A 17,856-nucleotide genomic window follows, 5' to 3' on the forward strand; every position below is an offset into this window, starting at 1 on the left:
CATAGAGAAGTGCATAATTCTGTCTGTCTTACTGCTGCAAAATTCAAGCAGCACATACTGATCCAGATCTACAATCACATATGCTAGAAATATGAAACTCAAGAATTGCTGTTCTGTAACTGACCATTCTTGACCTGAAATTCTGCATGAGACCCCCTTTACACATGATTGCATAACTTAAGGACTGAATTATAGTGCATCCATTTAAGGAATATTCAGTGAATTTAGGTTTCAAAATAGTCTTGATTTCAGCCATTCCCTAATATCTCCATTGACTTTACAGGTTTAGTAGCATTCTTTTGTGATTTGGCATGAGTGTATCAAGGTTTTATATTGTAGATGGAAGGATAGAATCTTAGAGTTGTACTTCACTATTTGCTTTCCTAACAATACTATGTTAAATTTGGGCAGAAGGAAACCCTTCTAATCCTAGGTTTCCCTAATTTAATTTGCATTTTAATTAGCAGTGCCTTTAAGTTGTTTTCAGACATCAATAGTAGCAGCAATTGTGTGCTTGGTTTTGCCAGCAGCAGTTCTCAGCTCCGTGACAGGCTAAAGTCACATAAACACTACTGGGTAAGTCACTTGTCACACACAGCCTCCCAATTTGTGTACCCATCACTCTCTTGCACAGCCCATGGTAGACCCTTGACCCCAGCCGTTCAGTCTTCTTCCCCTCACTGCAAATTGACCTGGCAGCCCAGAGAAAGCTGATTCTTGACTCAAGAGTTTGTCTGAAATGTCTGTAAAAGCTGTTTTCCAGAAACTGCCAGTGCAGAAACACTGAATCTCTGAATCTCTGAAAGTGAGATAAATGCCTGACACCAAGCAGACAGGAAATTCTTTGTGTATCAGCTTTATGTATGTATCTTTATGTGTGTATGTAAAGGCTTTTAATACCATCCTGGATGACACTCTGACTTTGTCTCCTCCAATCAGATTTTATATACCAGCTTTAAGTTACAGCATCTTTCTGATGTAATGTAGCTATTTTGAAGGTAAATCCTTAGAAGCAGTGATGTATCCCTCTGGTCATGATGGGAACAACTGCTACGGTAGGTCTGTGTTCAGAAGAGAGATGGAAAAATGTTTATGGTAAAAGAGAATAGGTCAAAGATGAGAACCAGCTGTCCCTAGGCAGTACATTCAAGGGCCTGGCAGAGTGAAGCAAGGGGTACTGCTGTGAGTTTGCCTATTCTCCTGTCTTCCTGGCTGTTGGAATATCTCCACATTGAATTCTTATGCTACAGTTTAAGACCGATTTTTCCAACAGTCTGTGTCTCGATGTTTCAGGATGCAAATGTGAAACTGATCAGAGAACTGAGAGAAGAAATTGATAGGTTGAAAACTATGCTGATGAGCTTTGAACTGGTATGTAGCAACATTTCTCTACTGGAACTTTTGTGTTACTTTAAGTAGTTTACTTTCATCTCACCTGTTTATCTTTCCAAACTGTTCTCTGGGTGATTTTGTAATTATTATAAGGTTAACTGCTTTTCTGTAATTTCTTCTCTTTCTGTCACTGTACTGATGAATCTGAATTATAAGTAGTCATGTAATGATTCAAAAGGATTTCCTTGTCTGTCTTTCATAGAGTTGGATTGTTTACCTGTCCAGAAATACCATAAAATAGGATATTTTATTTTTAAGGGTATGGAAGCTTCAAGAGATTAATTGATGTTTAACACTTCCTGCATGCTCTCTCCCCACAAAGGAGTTGTGAACATCTGTGAGCCCTCACAATACAGCTGACATCCCTGGTGTTTTTCCCTGTTGGAATAATATTACTGTCTTGGTTTTCCAAGCCATGGAGAGAATGTTTTGCTGGGAGAGACAGAACTTACACTTCAGAATGTATTTACACAGAACTACCTGTCAGTTATTGCTTTTCTACCAGTTCTTTACACCAAAAAATTGCATGCAATAGCTAGAGAGATGTAGGCTAGATGCTAGAAGGCAGCATGTGTTTTGTCTTTCCTTCTCTTGACTTCATCTCCTTGAAATTCTGGAGAGTGAAAGAACATGCCTGCCAGCTGTGAATAAGAAAACTAACGTGCAGATCTTGGTGGCCGTTGTTTGTACAGAGAAATTCCAGTCCCTCTTGGAGTGATGACAAGGATGGCAATCTGACAGAGCTGGTCCTTCAGAATGAAATGAAGGTGTGTATGAGTTCATTTACTTGCTGCTGTAACTATCTCTCTCTCTAGGCATGGGGGCATTGCTGTAGTTGTGAAACTACAGTGAAAACTGTTTTGTCTTAATCGTTTCCTTTTTGCTCTGCAGATGCAGGAAACTGCTGTCCTTCATTCATGTTGAGTGTGCTCCGCCAGTTTGTGACAAAAGTCTCGTGTCCTTAATGGGACACAGTCCATTGTGCATCACTAAGCCCGCACAATCTGCCTCTTGTTTGAAAGCTGTCTCAATATGTCACAGCAATCCATTATACACAGTCTCTCCCTTCTAACGTAAACTCCAATTTAGTCAAATGAAATTATTGTACACTTATCAAAATTACTGAGAGGATTTGATCACTGCTAACCAGGAAAGGTTTTGCAGACTTTAGGTTTTGCGCAAAGACGGGCAAAATAATTTGTTAGCATGATCAAAAAGAAAAATTAGCCTGCTTAGTAATGAAACAGTTCTCTCTTCTATTCTTTAAGATTGAGCAATTGACCAAAGACTGGACAAGTAAGTGGACAGACAGAAAAGCCATCATGGAAGAATACAGTGTGGACATCAACAAAGAAAAAGCCGGAGTAACAATAGGTTCTAATTTACCTCATCTAATGGCCATGGATGATGATATCCTCAGCACGGGAGTGGTGCTATACCATCTCAGGGTGAGATATGGTCACTTGTCTTATTTTACCCTTTAATTTGAAAATATTTGTTTTCTTTGGAAATGGAGAGTGGTGTGGGTGACGTTACAACAACAGCTATCAAAATATGAACGTTGCAGATCACAAGACATAATGGAGGAGAAAAGCAGAAAATAATTGGAAATGGAGAAGGAGAAGAATTCATATATGAATATAATTTGACTCCTTATGAATGCATGTGCAAAGTATCTGAATTGTATTACAAGCAAAGCAAAATATTTAAAGTAGTCTGCAGACCATGAGGGCAGTTATATGTCCGTATATGTGGAAACATAAAGGATGGTGCCTAAAGTATTCCAGACACACTGGTCCAAATTTTATTATGCATTTGTATACTTAAGACTGGACTATTTGTATATGTATAGATAGACATAAGGTTTAAGAAACAAAAGCACACTTTGGCAATGACTATATGTTGCTTTTAACCCTATGAGCGGTCTGCCAGGCAGATACCAGACGTAGCATGAAGGTTAATTGCTTGTGATACTGCTGGAGTGGCTATTTTTGAAGATCATGTAGAAATCCTGGCTTCATAGATACTGTTGTGTTCTGTAGCTGCTAATTTAATGCAAGATTTTGCTAAAAAACTTTTATAACATTGTATGTATGTTACTGAACATTATGGCATATGATGTGCATGGCTGGGTCAGATGGTTTTAGGGGTTTTTTGGTTTTTGATACGGCCAGTGCTAGGCCAGACTTCAACATTTTTAATGTTGTTTAAATGAATGGAAATTAATGAAATATTGATGCTGCTTAATGTGAAAGGCATATTGGATGGGTGCTTCTACTGGCATGCACTCATTGCCAAAACAGATGTAAAATACAGTTAAAAATCATGTATCTGTCTACTAATAAAAAATCTTTATCTAGATTTTGTGGTAATTAACAGTTTAAGGACACAGGATTTTTTTATTCCTATTAAAAATGATAGCAAATAGTTAAAATGGAAATCTTGTTGTTCTTCTATCATGTTAAAAGAGAAACTTAACTTATTTTTCTCATGCCAACACAAAGAAATGGCACTAGGTAATTATTAGGGATGAAGTATTTTTGTCCAGTGCTGATCAACATGCAAATTCAACTACTCAACCCTACATTAGCAATAAATATTTATTGAAAGCAACTGCTATTACTTAAATATTGTTTCTTATATGTGCCATTGGGAAAAGAGCAAATACTTTCCCACACTAATTTTGGTAACACCTAATTTAAATATATTCATTTTAATGGCATAACATGGTTTGAAGGTTCACCTTCTGAAGTCATTCATAACTCTGTCACACTAACATCTTTGTCCCTTCTTTCTTTGCTTCTAGATGCTGCCTTTTCTTTTCTTTGTGCTTTACATCTTTTAGTCTCTGGTGTATGTTACCTTCATCTGAACAGCAAGAAGGTAAAATGTTAGTGGTTCCTTACAAACTAAGACTTCACCATATAACAACTATTTGCATTGTACTTCTAGAGAGAGGTCACAGCAGTATTTTCCAGATCATGCAAAATAAAACTGTGTTACTCTTTTACTCCCCTGATATTTCCTAGCATTAATTGCACTAACTGATGCTGTGCCTATGCTTAATTTCTGGCTTTCATTAATAAAGGATGTATGTTTTCCTGTGATTCAGCTGACCTTTTTTGCATAGCCTAAAACTATGCAGTTTGTTTATTGTTTCAGTAAAAGATGTACTTCACAGCCTTTTTTGAAAGTTGGAGTATTCCAGAAGTGAAGGGGCAAAGCAATCTTACTTTTTATAGTTCTGTAATGTACCTTAGGAATTCTACCACTAGTGATAGAAACTGCCAGAAGAGGTAACAATGTAAAAACACTTCAAGGAGTGTGAAGATGCACTATGGTGTGCTCAGGTCAGGTTGTGCAGTTGTTTCATCTGAAACATCCTTCCCTTTTTCAGGTGGAATACTCAATATTAAATTAAGAAAGAGTAAAAATATTACAATTATTAGCTCAATAATAGGATTTAAAAAATGAAATCAGCATGGTCCTGGGATATGGTTATTTCTTTGTTTTCTCAAGTTGAGTTGGTTTGCTTGTATCATATCTATACCCTTGGTCTCACCTGTAATTTTTAGTTGGATTTAAACTTACCCAGAGTCACTCCACTGACTGGGATACTGTTGTGAATTTCCTGAGCCAATACTGCTGTAATACACTTTTCTGAATTAAATTGTATTACCAGAGAGTTAGTTCAGCAACTTAGAAAAAGTTTCTTTTGGAATTACAATAAGTATTTCATTGCCAAAGAAGAACACAATTGATAATGAAGAAGATAATTGATAAAGAGAACTTTCAGGAGTTGGTTTACTTCTCTCTGTATAAAATACATGTTGCTAATTCACTTGATTGAGTGACATGAGACAAAGGCCATATGGACCACAAGTTTTCTAAAAGTTGCAGCCAACACAGGTGTATATTTTGAGTCTGCTGAACATTAAGCTGACATGTAACTTGGTAATTGCTTCAAAGCAGAGGCACAGTCCAGCCTTCTGCCTCTCCAGAAAATGAAGTCTCAGCAGGGCTCACGCCTGGGGCATCTGTTAGTTGGTTCAGACAGCTGAGCTCTGTGAGGAGCTTCTGATAACCATTCCCCTTCTGCCTAGTGCACAAACCTACTGTGATTTACCCATAATTACCCAGGACTGGGGCACCTTGAAGTAGTGCACAGCTTCTGTTTTCCCAGTCTTCAGGCTTCCAATTACTACTTCGTGCTTGATCTTTAAATTCAAGCTTTACAATACACTTGGAGCAGAGAGCATATTTAATTTGTTCTAATTTGAATACAAAATCACATTGTTTACTGTCCATAATTAATTTTAATAAAACTGAAATGCTTGCCACTAAAGTAATTTTAGAGTGCATTTACCAATCACTTTACCATAACCAAATACAGTGTCTCTTTAAAAATTGGGAAATTATCCTAAGGAAAAACATAGAACTGGTAATGGAAAGTAATAGACTGATGGTAAATTAATTTAATTATTTGCCTTTTTTGGCATTTTTTCCCTGTGATATTGTTTAAACTCTTTTTTATTGGTATTTGCGGGCAACCATCAAACTACAGTTTCACTTCCATCCCTGACCCATAATATAGTTCAAATCTTCCTGTTCTGGAGGCTTTGGTTTCTAGGCAGTTCTTTTTTTGAAGTTACTGAATCTTCAGGTTTGGGAATTTTCCCATATACCCTGAGCACCAGGAAGACTTCATAGATGTCATTTAAATTTCAGAAAAATTTCTTCTTTAGTAGTTAGATTGAAGAGCTCATAATCTATGAAAAAGTGCCCTTACAAATTAGGAATTCTGTTACTTTTAAATTTGAAAAGCCTGGTTAATTGAATCATCATTTTGCAGCTTCTTTCTTTCTGCATGGATATTTATTAAAATAATAATCTCATATCTGTAAACACCAAGTCTCACTGTGAAAGTGCAAAGCATCAGGATACATATTCATATCCAAAATACTTGTCTCAAGCACAGTCCAAACATCATCCTCTGAGGGTTCCTTTATCTGCTGGAGTCATAGAAGCTGACTTAGCTGCAGGATGAAGAGTAATTGCAATGCTAAGGGGGACAGTGGGCTGAAATATTACCAGTACACAGCATTCACCTCTAACAGTGCAGTCATTCAGAGGCAATTTATTTTAAGTGTTTGCTAAAATGATGTACCAAAGCTTTTTTTAAGTAGTATATCTAGTATTTTTTTCCTGTAACCAACTTTTAAATTAGTTCTTTTCTTGTTTTAGGAAGGAACAACCAAAATCGGAAGAAGTGACTCAGACCAAGATCAAGACATTGGTAAGAGAATGATATTGCAACTTTGTCATATGCTCAGGTCAGACCAAGAGGTGTACATTTGTCACGTGTAACAGCTAAGGTAGTGTTTCTTTTCGTCAGCTTTCTTCATTGAAGAAGTTAAGTAGAAGGGACTCATTATTAATGTTTGCTAAAATATGTGATTATTTTTTGTTTAAGAGGCCAAAAAGTCACTGGATTTGACCAAATTGAGATCTCTTCAGAATTTTCTTCCCACTTGTGAAATGCTACATTAGAGTTTAAAATTATCTACATCTTACATCCAAATACTCAGATGTTCTGTCCTAAACTAGGGGCACAAGTGATCACGAGACATTGAAAATGCTTTTCAACTCTACTTGCACAGAATAGTTTAGATAAAGTGCAAATTATTTAGAATATGTCTTAATTTAATTTCTGCTTTTAATTTTCTCTGTCAATCTCAGGAGCTAGATACTATGATAGAGAACTGAAACTTTCTACTGAAATTGGAAAATTTGCAGGATCCCAGCTTTGGTTAAGTTCTGCTAAGTTTGGTTATGTTTGATTATTTTCTGCCAAAAGATTAGTAAATTATAAACAACAAATGCCAAAATGGCATTAAGAAAATTCAGCCTAACAGAAGAATTTGCACATCAGCTCGCAGACCAGAAAGTGATGTGTAGTTTTCCAGTACCAGAAAGAAAGAAACAGTCTCGCTAGTTTCAATAGTGAGTTTCAATAGTAAGTTTTTTCTGTGATTTGGTATTTACTAGCAGTATTTAATCTCCTTGTTGCGCACATGATATGTTTGTCTGGGGTGTGTAGTATGCATAGTGTCAAACAGTTTGTGGTAGTCTGAGGACAGCAGGGCCATCCCAAGCCCTTCCCCAGGTGAGATGATGTCTGTGTTGCAGTTTTGCAGGGGCAGTGGATTGAAAGGAATCACTGTTTGATAGAGAACCACGGCGGCATCGTGACCCTGCGGCCGGGCCCCGGCGCGCGCTGCTCCGTCAATGGCTGCGAGGTGGCTGGGTCCTGCCGTCTGTCACAAGGCAAGATTTGTGCTTTCTGGGAAAAATGAACCCTGCATAATGGTCACCTTATCACTGCAGTTTAGATCTAGAATTTATGGATCTCGAGCAGATCAAAGAAAGATATCTCTCAGTCTGCTGCCAGCTCCACAAGTTTTGATGCATGGCTAAATAAATTAGGTACCCCATAGAAGTAAAATTAAAACATTTGTGACAATACTCTGCCTCCTTTTGTCAACAGTGGTATGTAGGTTTCTGAAAAGGGAAGACATGTAGTCAGAGACTTTATTGTGGAAAATAGTGGACACTGACTCTAAGCCAGCTGGCCACTGAAAGGGTTTTTTGGCAATTATATAATATGGTTGAAACAACCTTCAGTTTTTTCACAGTGTATTTAGGTGGAAGCTGGTAGCAACTAAGTCATAGGCTATGATGAATGAATTCAGATTAAATGGATCAGGCTTCCACACTTTCAGGTTTCTTAAAGTAACAGTCTGGCTCCTGGGAACTTGCAATGCTCTTAAAGATATAGTGTAAAAACAAGTTTTCAGCAGTGGGTTGGTTATGGGTTTGGCATGAAGACATGCTGGCTTTTAATATGAAAGGGGAATTTACAGGTATGTTTACTCTGCAGAGATCTCCAAGATTAGTTTGCTTGGGTGCTGTCATTACAGATTGATAACTCTGCCATTCCATAGTGACAAATTTTAAAAATAGTTCTCTGTACTGTGATTTACAGAAAGCACTTGGTCAGATTTTTTTTAACCTACTATTCTATAGTAGTTTGATGAATTATGTCTCTGTAAATGTCTAATTATCTTGTTTTCACAGGGGCCCTTGTTGTCCTTGGCAAATCTCATAAGTTTAGATTCAATCACCCAGCAGAAGCTGCTATCTTAAGACTAAGAAGATCAGTAAGTTCTAAAACTGTTTTTCTCGACTATATTTTTTCTCTTTTTTTTCCTATTTTTTTTCTTATTAAAAGCCAGCCTGATAAAGATAATATTTCATCTCATCATCATATTCACTTGCTTCATTTCCTCCATCTAATGGCCTTTAATGACACTAAACCTCTTGTGGGGGGACACCAGCACTTCCTTCAGATGTGCTTAGCAAAAGATGATGCAGATCCCTTGAATAATTTAGTGTTTCCTATTTCTAGTCACGACTACAGTAGGATTGAAACAAAAAGGCAGAATGCTGCAGTGAAAAGACCAGTTAAGAATCTTTCCACATTTGATAAATTTCTGAGTTATCTTCCTTCTTTGTCATTTCACTGTCTTAAATGAAGTATACTAGAAGAAATGGAAAATTTATGGGATTAAGTATTTAAGGGTTGTTGACTCTGGAAGCAGTTAATTGTTACATACATCAGGAATAGACAATATATTTCTTGGTATGTTAAACTCAGGAAAAAAATTACTGTAAGTTATTATTTGGTTTGCTAGTTCAATAATGTTTAAGAAATGAGGTAATTCTTAAAATGACTGACAAATGTAACCAAAAACCTAACTTAAAAAATATAAGTTTTTTCATTTAGGAATTAACCATATTATCAACTGCTATTGGCAAGAGTCTACCTTTTTAAATGGATTTTCATTTATTAATATTTTCTACTTTCCACTCTCCCATCCTTCTGTACTCACTTCGAGATAAGGAGCTTAACTTCTGTTTGTTTTCATTCTTAATTTCTTGATTAATGAAACATGCTGCACATTCAAATAGAGCTGCAAAAAGAGACGTACTCAGTAACAAACACTTAGCAATTTTGCTAATTATCAAAGACTAAGCAGAAGTGTGAGATTATAAACTCACATGGGAGGTACTACGCAGCCTTGTACACAATAGTTAACAATGACAGTACTAATGATACCTTGGAACTTCCTGGGTTGCTGTGATTTTTTTTTTTAATTCCTGTCCTATGTGGTGTGCTTTCTGTAGATTAATGAAACCCCACCCACTATGAATTATGGAGCTTTGGACTGGCTCAATTTGGATGGAAGTTGCATCAATTCTCCACACTATATCCTTTCTTCTATCTACAAGTAAGTTTAAAACTGAGAAAAAAGCAACTGAACAAGCAATTTCTCTTTTGGGATGATGTCTGAAATAAGGGACTTGGTTCAGACAAAAGAAAGCTGTATACAGAGTAAGTCCTACTACGTTTTTAAGTAAGTAGTCAAAAAGAATTGTCAGAGAAAATACACTGGCCAGCCGACTAATATAGAGCATTAAGGTATACAAGCAACAAACCTGCAAAATCATTTATTGATGCTCAATTAAGAAAGTACCTCAGATGAGACTGTCAGCCTTAATTTAGTTCACTTGGACATCTGCTTTACAGCTAATCTATAATTTTCACAATATTATTACTTCAGTGCACAGAATGGCCTTTTCAGGATATGATTTAGCCAAGGCAATTATTACCTATTGACTTTCACTGCTAATTTGTTGAGGAAATCAGAAGGTTTGTTCATAAATTCCCTTTAGTTCAAGTCCTCATTGAGCCCTTTATCTCAGAAAGCCAATGCTATTCCTTGCTTGTTGTTTTTTAACTGAGCAGTAAATAAGGCATATACTGCTTTCAAAGTGTTGAAGAGCTGCTCATCCTCAGTGTTTAGTGTATGCTTTTGTAGCAGAGACTTTATGAAATGGAAAGAATTGGTGTGATGAAGACAGTGATTAATACATATCAGGAAAATGAATTATGCTTTGTGTTTCAGTTCATAACACTGAAAATAGAATATTACTAAATTAAATATAACTGGGGTCTTTTTCTTTTTTAATTCCTCTCAGTCTAGCCCATTCAATTAACCTCTTAAAGGCAAGAAACAGCCATCTTCTCATTCATATCTGCTGGTGGTTCTGCTTCTTGCTAGAGTGGTTTTGGTGTGGTAACATACTGGGAATCTTTTATCTCTTTCTAGAGAAAGTATTTAATCTCATTTTTATGAGCATAAAATGTTATCTCTGTTTTAAATATTCTTCATTCTTCTAATCAAGTGGCCTGCTTTCCACCTTAGATAGTGTGTTTTTATATGTTCTCTTTAAGATATCTAATCTCTGCATTTGCTTTTCATTTGCTGCAGTGATACCTGCCTATACAAAGCACTACTTAATTTTGTTTCTTTACTGAAGAACATTTTACACATCATTGCTACTCTTTTCTTAGGAAAAATTAGAAATAATTTCAAAATTAATGGTTTGTTTAATGATCCTTCAAATGTACACACCAAGGTGCTCTTTATGTTGCTAAAAACATTAGTTGTGGAGCTCTTGTCACAAGTTTTTTTGATGAATCTAGAAAAAACTGAAGAAATCCAGAAGCATTATGAAAAGTTTATCACAAATTTATCCTTGGTTTTCCCTTTTTAGCCTGACAAAACTGCAGAACATTTCTGATTGATTTTTTTTTTCCCCACCCATGTTCAGATAGAAGACTTGTTTGTGTCGAGCAATTTTTCAATCCCTTGAACAGGATATTACAAGCATATTACATTGCTTAAAGTTACCCTCATGCTTACCTAGAGGATTTCAGATGGTTACTTCAGTAAAGATGAAAAATATTATGGTATTGATTTTCTTAGGTTTTATCAATGTCCATCTCTTATAGGACTGATCTGTAAACTATGTCTTATAATAGCTGATTTTTCACCTTAAGTAATCCAGTGTTCCTGCTGTCCTTTTGAATAGTTATTTGGCATAGGTAAACTGAATTGATCTACTCAGCCTTGTTCTGCAGTAACCTGTGAGCCTGTGTTTCTATACAGACAAGAAGTTTTTCTTATGGAGGGGGTTATGGTTGAGACATCTAGCCTAAGATTGATATAAGAATAAATGTCAAGTACTAAAAGGTGTGTGTGAGGTACTTTGCGAACCATAATACAGGACTAAGTGGACTACAGGGAGTGTGTATTTGATCACCAGTAGAGAAGTCCACCCTAATGCAGGGTCTTGTCTCTGTCAGTAAGAGATGCTTAGAGGAAAGTAGAAGACCAGGTAAAGCTGTGTGTGTGTCTTGTTCTCTGTCCCATTCTCACTTGAAAGTTCTTGGTGCTCTCCCAGCTGCTAGAAATCTGCATCTTCCTCTGCTGAAAATGACAGTAACATTGTGTGTAATAGGCTTCAGTGAAGTTTTCTTGCCTTTTTTCCCCAAATATTTATGATTTTCTATTTTAATTTTTGCAGTCAAAAGTGTAGAAACTGTGAAGAAAACAAATGTTCTCTTGAACCAAGGTAAGACTATTAATGTGTCTAAATCATGCTGAAATTTTTGGCACCTTTAACTTTGCCTTTCTCCTGTGCTACACTGATTTCCCCCAGAAGGGATGGAAGCTAACACTTAAAGCTTTAATTCAAACTATTTTATCATATTGGAACAAGAATCTGTACATGAAGCTGAATTACAGGCAAGGGTCTGCAGCCATGTTCTTTATTCATGTGAGATCTTGTGCAAATGGTGTGCATCTTTGTTGCATGTGTAGAATGCATTTAAAAACCATTAATAGAGTGAGGCTTACTCTGAAGTTGCCACCAATTTCCAGCATATAAGAACCCTAAATGTATTAGATTTTGTGCCAATAGTAGGTACTGGGAATACTCATTAGGATTTTGAAAATTGCTTGGATAAACTGGGTTCTCTTCTGGTGAGAATAAAATCGCTTTAGGGAAAAGTAAAAAAAGAGAAACAATTCCTGGCATAAAATGTGATTCACTCATGCAAGGGAGTAATTCAGAAATTGTTGAGTTTCCATGGGTTTAAGTACCTTTTTCATCAGGACCTGATGGTACTTTGCTTTCTTCTGGATTTTTTATTTCAGATCATGTCAATATATGTATTACAGTAATGATAGGAGTCTTATCTCCCATGCTGTCTGTTTGGTGACATTTTTCTCATCTGCCTTTTATGAATTACCAGTTCAACCTTTAATTGTACGTTAAATATTTTGAGGAATGAGAGGAAAAACTATTTTCTACCACTGCACACAAATATTAAAACTTCAGGCATTGTGAGTCATTATATCATTATACTCTAATTTGGTTGCTTTTTCATACACTCTACTCATAATAGCCCCAGCACTGCAAATTTCTGATGTTTGCTGTCAGCCAACAAACACAGAAAGCTTGTGAATGGCATCAGTCATATTACAGCATCACCACAAATAAGTAGATAATAAAGGTCTTTCTCCTGCCATTGCTTTAATGCCATACAGCATACAAAGAAAAACTCTGATTTTATTGTCTTGCTGGTTTCAGAAAAAAACCCATAGGAGTTTTTCCATTAGAGTTCAGTGGTATAGCACATTGAATTATTTAGGTACTTGGAACATGCTTAAACTTTCTTTCCTTGAAAATACCAACTTTGTTAAACTGGGGGGGGAGGAGTTTGATACAGCATAACAAACATATTTATTATTCTAATGTGGCATAGTTACCTTGTCCAACTACTATCTGTAAAATATTCTGAGTTCTCACTAATAGCTTTCATTTGAAAATTTCAAAATGGTCTACCAAAAAAACCAAAAAGGTTAAAGAAAACTTTTTCATCTCTTAAAAGATACCTCAAATATTCTGTTTCACAGAGAAATGTACTGTGTCAGTTACAGCAATTCTATGATTTACAGCAGAATTGTGTGAAGGGGATTAGCAGGGTAGCTAACTAATTCGATATAAAACTGACAATGTGAAGTTAGCTGAACTAGAGTTTAAAGAGGCAACATTGGCCTTTATTGGAGAATGTGCTGTGTCTTGTGCCTGTGACTCTTGGCCAAAAAGAGATCTGGTTTAGAGATATATTTAAAGGGGTGCCTTAAATAAGTCATTGCTTTACTTTTATTTTGGGGGCTTTGGCAAAGAAGAAGAGGTTTTGCATAGAAAGGCTAAAAAAAACACATATGAAACAGAACAGTGTGATTATTCTCTAAGAAAACCAGTTAATCAGAAATCTAAATGATACTCATTTGATGGTAACTTCTGTGAAGGGGATTACTATGTGTGTAGGTTTCCAAAGATCCCTTGTTTCTAAAGGTTTCTGACTCTGCTGGCCATTTTGACTGATTTCTGGCTCCCATCTCCTGCCCACCACTCCCCAAATTTTGGGTTGAATTCTCTGAGTGGCATTCCTTCGGGAGGCTGAAGGAGATGACAACACAAGGTCTTTGTATCTCCTTTGTTGCTCTTCCCTTTGCTTTAGGGAACAGGAGGGAGAGGTTTGGCCCCTGTGTGAGGCAGCAGCAGATGTAGATCCTGTGCCTGTGCTTGGTGCCTGCTGCTGCTGGTGCTGCTGCTGCTGCTGCTGCTGCTGCTCTGAGCCCCTGCGGGAAGGGATTGGACACGGCATGAGGGGGAGGATAGAGCTGGAGAAGGTGGGAGCAGTGGTGGAGATGTGCATTAGTGGATAGGCTTGTAGCTCTAACTTGTGACTGCTCTCAGTGTGGGGTTTGCAAGGGCACAAAATGCTTTGCCAACATCTTTTTTTCTGCTTTATTTTTAACTCCTTTTCCCTTGGGAAAAATAATTTGTAAAAGGCAAATAGGACTTGAACCCTAGGCAGTCGAAAAGATGGGGATGCTAACTTGACTGATGTTTTCTTTCAGAAAACTGGCAAATTTCAGCTTTTACCACAAGTAATTATTTTTCACTGTAGTTTCTCTATTTGAGCCTTAGGATTTTGTTGCAGCAGGTATTCAGAGCTATTGCTGCCATAGTTACTGGAAGCTGCATTATGCTGTAGCAGCCGCCAGCCTCTGCATCAGCAGCAGAAGTGTTTGGGGAAGAGGGGAGGAGAATTGCACAATAGGATCCCAGAGAGCTCACAACAAAACCGGCTGGAAAAATATGTGGATTAACAGAGGGTTCGTTTAGCATGCATCGTGCAAACTTTGGAGAGAAAAATGAGATGGAAAAGCAACACAGCAGAATCGGTATCATATTAATGTTTTCTCAGTAATTTGTGATTATCTTTAGTTTAGGGTTGGGTGTCTTTTTGTTGTCATTTTACTTGCAGCTTTTAATGGTTTACTTGGAGGAGGGGGTAACTGTTGACACTTCTTGCTGCATTTGATACACCCAGACATCTGCATGCTTTTATGAAATTCTCTGCAGAATTGCTTTTTTCAGTATGCTGTATGCTAGAGAATGCTGGTCTCTGAAACCAAGACTTCATGTATGTCTTGATACCTACAGAAATGAAGCTGTTTCTCTTATGTTTCTCCTGAGGCTATTTTAATTCCTGCTAGAATTGTACTGAGTGCAGATTGCTTGTGTGGAAAAGCAGGCACATGAGCAATAGCATGCTGGGCTTTTTTCCTGTATCTCATAGCATTCCAGTGTTTCCTGTCTAAATTTAACAGTATATATGATTTAAGATGTTTTAGATAAAAAAAATAGTGATCTCTCCTACTTATTACAAAATCTAGCTAAATTCCTATGTTAACTGGATTAATACTTGGTTTAGTTTAGTCATTTCAACCTATATGACACAAATTGACTGTTCTTTGAATTACTAATTAGATTATTTAGCTATGAAGTGTGTGTGAATCTCTGATTTTCTTTCTGGGCCATTGTCATGTCATTTTTTAGTTTAGTTTATAATGTTATTTCCACAAACCAGAAGTGTGCTGACATGACATAGCATGTTCAAAGGTAGAAAGGGAGCATTCTGACTTCAGGTTCTTGGTTTCAGCAGTTTCTGTGAGAGACAGATCTGTATCCCAAACTAGCCAGTAATTCTGCTCTCACAGCCAGTATTTCACAGCCAGAGGGAAAACATCCTCTTGCATTTGTGTATTATGTAAGTGGCTCTGCATGGATTTTCATTATCTTTTTGTTCCACTCCAGAAAGCTGTCTGTAAGAAGTAGCTTCATAAAAAGCTGTTTAATGTTCAGTCTCTGTATTCAGACCTGGCTTTACTGCTCTGCCTGATTTTTGCTTTGTACTGCTAGAAATTAGGAAATGAAGCAGAGACACTGAAATAACAGCAGAACTGCAACTTGTATATGTACCTGGAACAACAGTATTTTGTTACAGGGACTTTAACCTTACAGAGGGAGAGTTGTACCAACTAGCTACATCACCTGAACAATAGCAGAAAGAATGCTGCAGTGGTTGCTGTGCTGTGTTAGTTTTTCCAAGGGTTAAAGTGGAGTATGTCTGTTCCTCTGGACTCTGCCTTTCTGGGGTGTAGTCACAATATGGAGCTGTGATTATTACCATCAGTTTGGCCTGCCTCATGTTCTGCTCTGAGTGCAAACACACAGGGCTGTTGGAAAGGATCTCACAATTTCATGTTGGTTCAGCAAAAAGCCATTACTACACACGTGAGGGAATATGCTAGTGCTGCTGAGAGCAAACAGCTCTCTGCCACGTGCATTGTTTGTATTGCTAATTCTCTGTTCCTTTATGATGTGGGGGTGGGGTTTCAGCAAGGTTGGGAAGTACAGGAAAAGCTTGTGACCCTCTCACAACTGTAAGCAGATGTTACCTAACCACCCCTGTGGGCATTGTTAGGTCTTTCGATTGAAACACAGCTCTGAGTTGTATCATTTACTTGAATGTTCTGGGTTTCAGTTTGTAAGCAGTTTGAAATCTAATAAGTCAATTTTATGGGAAGATTGACTGAGAGCTAAAAGTCATGGTGAGGAAGAATGAGAGACATTTTATCAGAGGAATTTTATCTAGTTTTGGTAAACAGTTGCAGAACAAAAATTCTTTCACTACTGTTTTAGTATCATGCTTCTTTTCAGCCTGCTGGCAATGACTTACTCCATTTGATCAGATTCATGCAGAATGATGCTAACAAAGATAAATTAATAGAAATCAGCTCTTCTGATATTTGATTTTCTGATGTTTGATAATGCTAATGGATCCCCATCACTTCTCTTGGATGAATCTACTTTGCTTCTTTCATGGTGTCTCAAACTAAACAACTTGCCCAAGGTCATGTGATAACTGCTCCAAAATCAGAAGTGTTTTGTCCCAGATCAGTACTTTAACCTCCAGGTTACATGGTTGCTCCATTAGAAAATATGGAAGGCAACCTCAAAGCTGTGCTTAGGGCAAGCCTTCCTGAGAGTTACCACTGAAACCTTGGGAACTTTGCCTAACAAGAAACTTCAGATTCAATACTGTGTTTGGAAAGTGGTTTTTCTTTAGTGAACCAGTCTCTCTTTAACCTCTGAGTTTGTCTCCCCATGGCTGGTGGTGTTACAAACACCTGAACACTGGAGGTTTGTAATCGCCATAGGAGCGTTTTGGTGCTGCAGGGAGGTGTCAATTCAAACCTACTTCAGCTGAAGGGGAAATGAGGCATCCCACTTCTATTTCCTGGGGATCAATTAAAGTTTATCTGAGAGCAAAAAAATTATAAATCACAGGGTACTGGCATCTTTGGAGACGAGCCAAGGACAAAGAGATCTTGGACCTGCATATTCTTACAATTTGTTTGTATGGATGACAAATAGACACAAACCACTTAGCAGATGGTAGTAGCAAAGTTTGTGCTGTTTGCACCATGACAGATGACTGAACAGAAGATATTCTCTCTCAGTTACTCTCAGCATTACATTTACATAAACATTAAAACAGAATTCTGTTTTTCTCGTGTGAGCAAGATTCATAGTAATATTATAAATTATTGAAAATCTTAAAGCTTTTTTGTACTGAGACCTTCCTACTACTTCTTATGAAGTGCAGTGTGTGTACCATGTAAAGGTACTCCAGGAGATTTATAGATTTTCACTGCTCAATTATTTCATCTGTTCTTTCTGCTAAACAATCACACAGAAATCAAGTTTTTGCTGTAGAAATGGTTGCTTTGAACATATGCTTACAGTTCTAAATTGAGATGTTAAATTATTCCTGTGTAGCAAAGGTCAAACACTCTTTTCATGCAGATGACCCTGTATTGGTAGTGGTTTTACAAACTACAGGATATTTCCAAAGATATCCTTTGAAATTATATTTTTTGAAGGTTTTTAACCTTTAGGGACTCTTTAGAATTTTGGGGTCTTTTATTGCTTTAGAAGTATAATGAATACATTATTTAATTTTTTATTAAAATGTAATTAAAACATTTTTTCAAGACTCAAAGGTTTAATTTTCTGAGTTTATATATATTAATGCAGTGTTTAGCAGGCAAAGATCATATACCACCTTTA

General features: G+C 37.0%; 1 protein-coding gene across 1 annotated transcript in view; it reads left to right on the top strand.

The window, feature by feature from the left end:
* STARD9 (StAR related lipid transfer domain containing 9) overlaps positions 1–17,856 on the top strand; it is a 96,758-nt gene that overhangs the window by 53,506 nt on the left and 25,396 nt on the right. Inside the window, exons 14-21 of the mRNA XM_036383811.2 lie at positions 1,294–1,371; positions 2,085–2,159; positions 2,661–2,840; positions 6,637–6,688; positions 7,582–7,719; positions 8,530–8,612; positions 9,640–9,743; positions 11,887–11,934. Coding sequence (XP_036239704.1) covers positions 1,294–1,371; positions 2,085–2,159; positions 2,661–2,840; positions 6,637–6,688; positions 7,582–7,719; positions 8,530–8,612; positions 9,640–9,743; positions 11,887–11,934 — 758 coding nt within the window. The remainder of the gene's footprint in view (positions 1–1,293; positions 1,372–2,084; positions 2,160–2,660; positions 2,841–6,636; positions 6,689–7,581; positions 7,720–8,529; positions 8,613–9,639; positions 9,744–11,886; positions 11,935–17,856) is intronic.

This window comes from Molothrus ater, chromosome 6, assembly GCF_012460135.2.
Source record: "Molothrus ater isolate BHLD 08-10-18 breed brown headed cowbird chromosome 6, BPBGC_Mater_1.1, whole genome shotgun sequence".
In the NCBI taxonomy this organism is placed as follows: Eukaryota; Metazoa; Chordata; class Aves; order Passeriformes; family Icteridae; genus Molothrus; species Molothrus ater.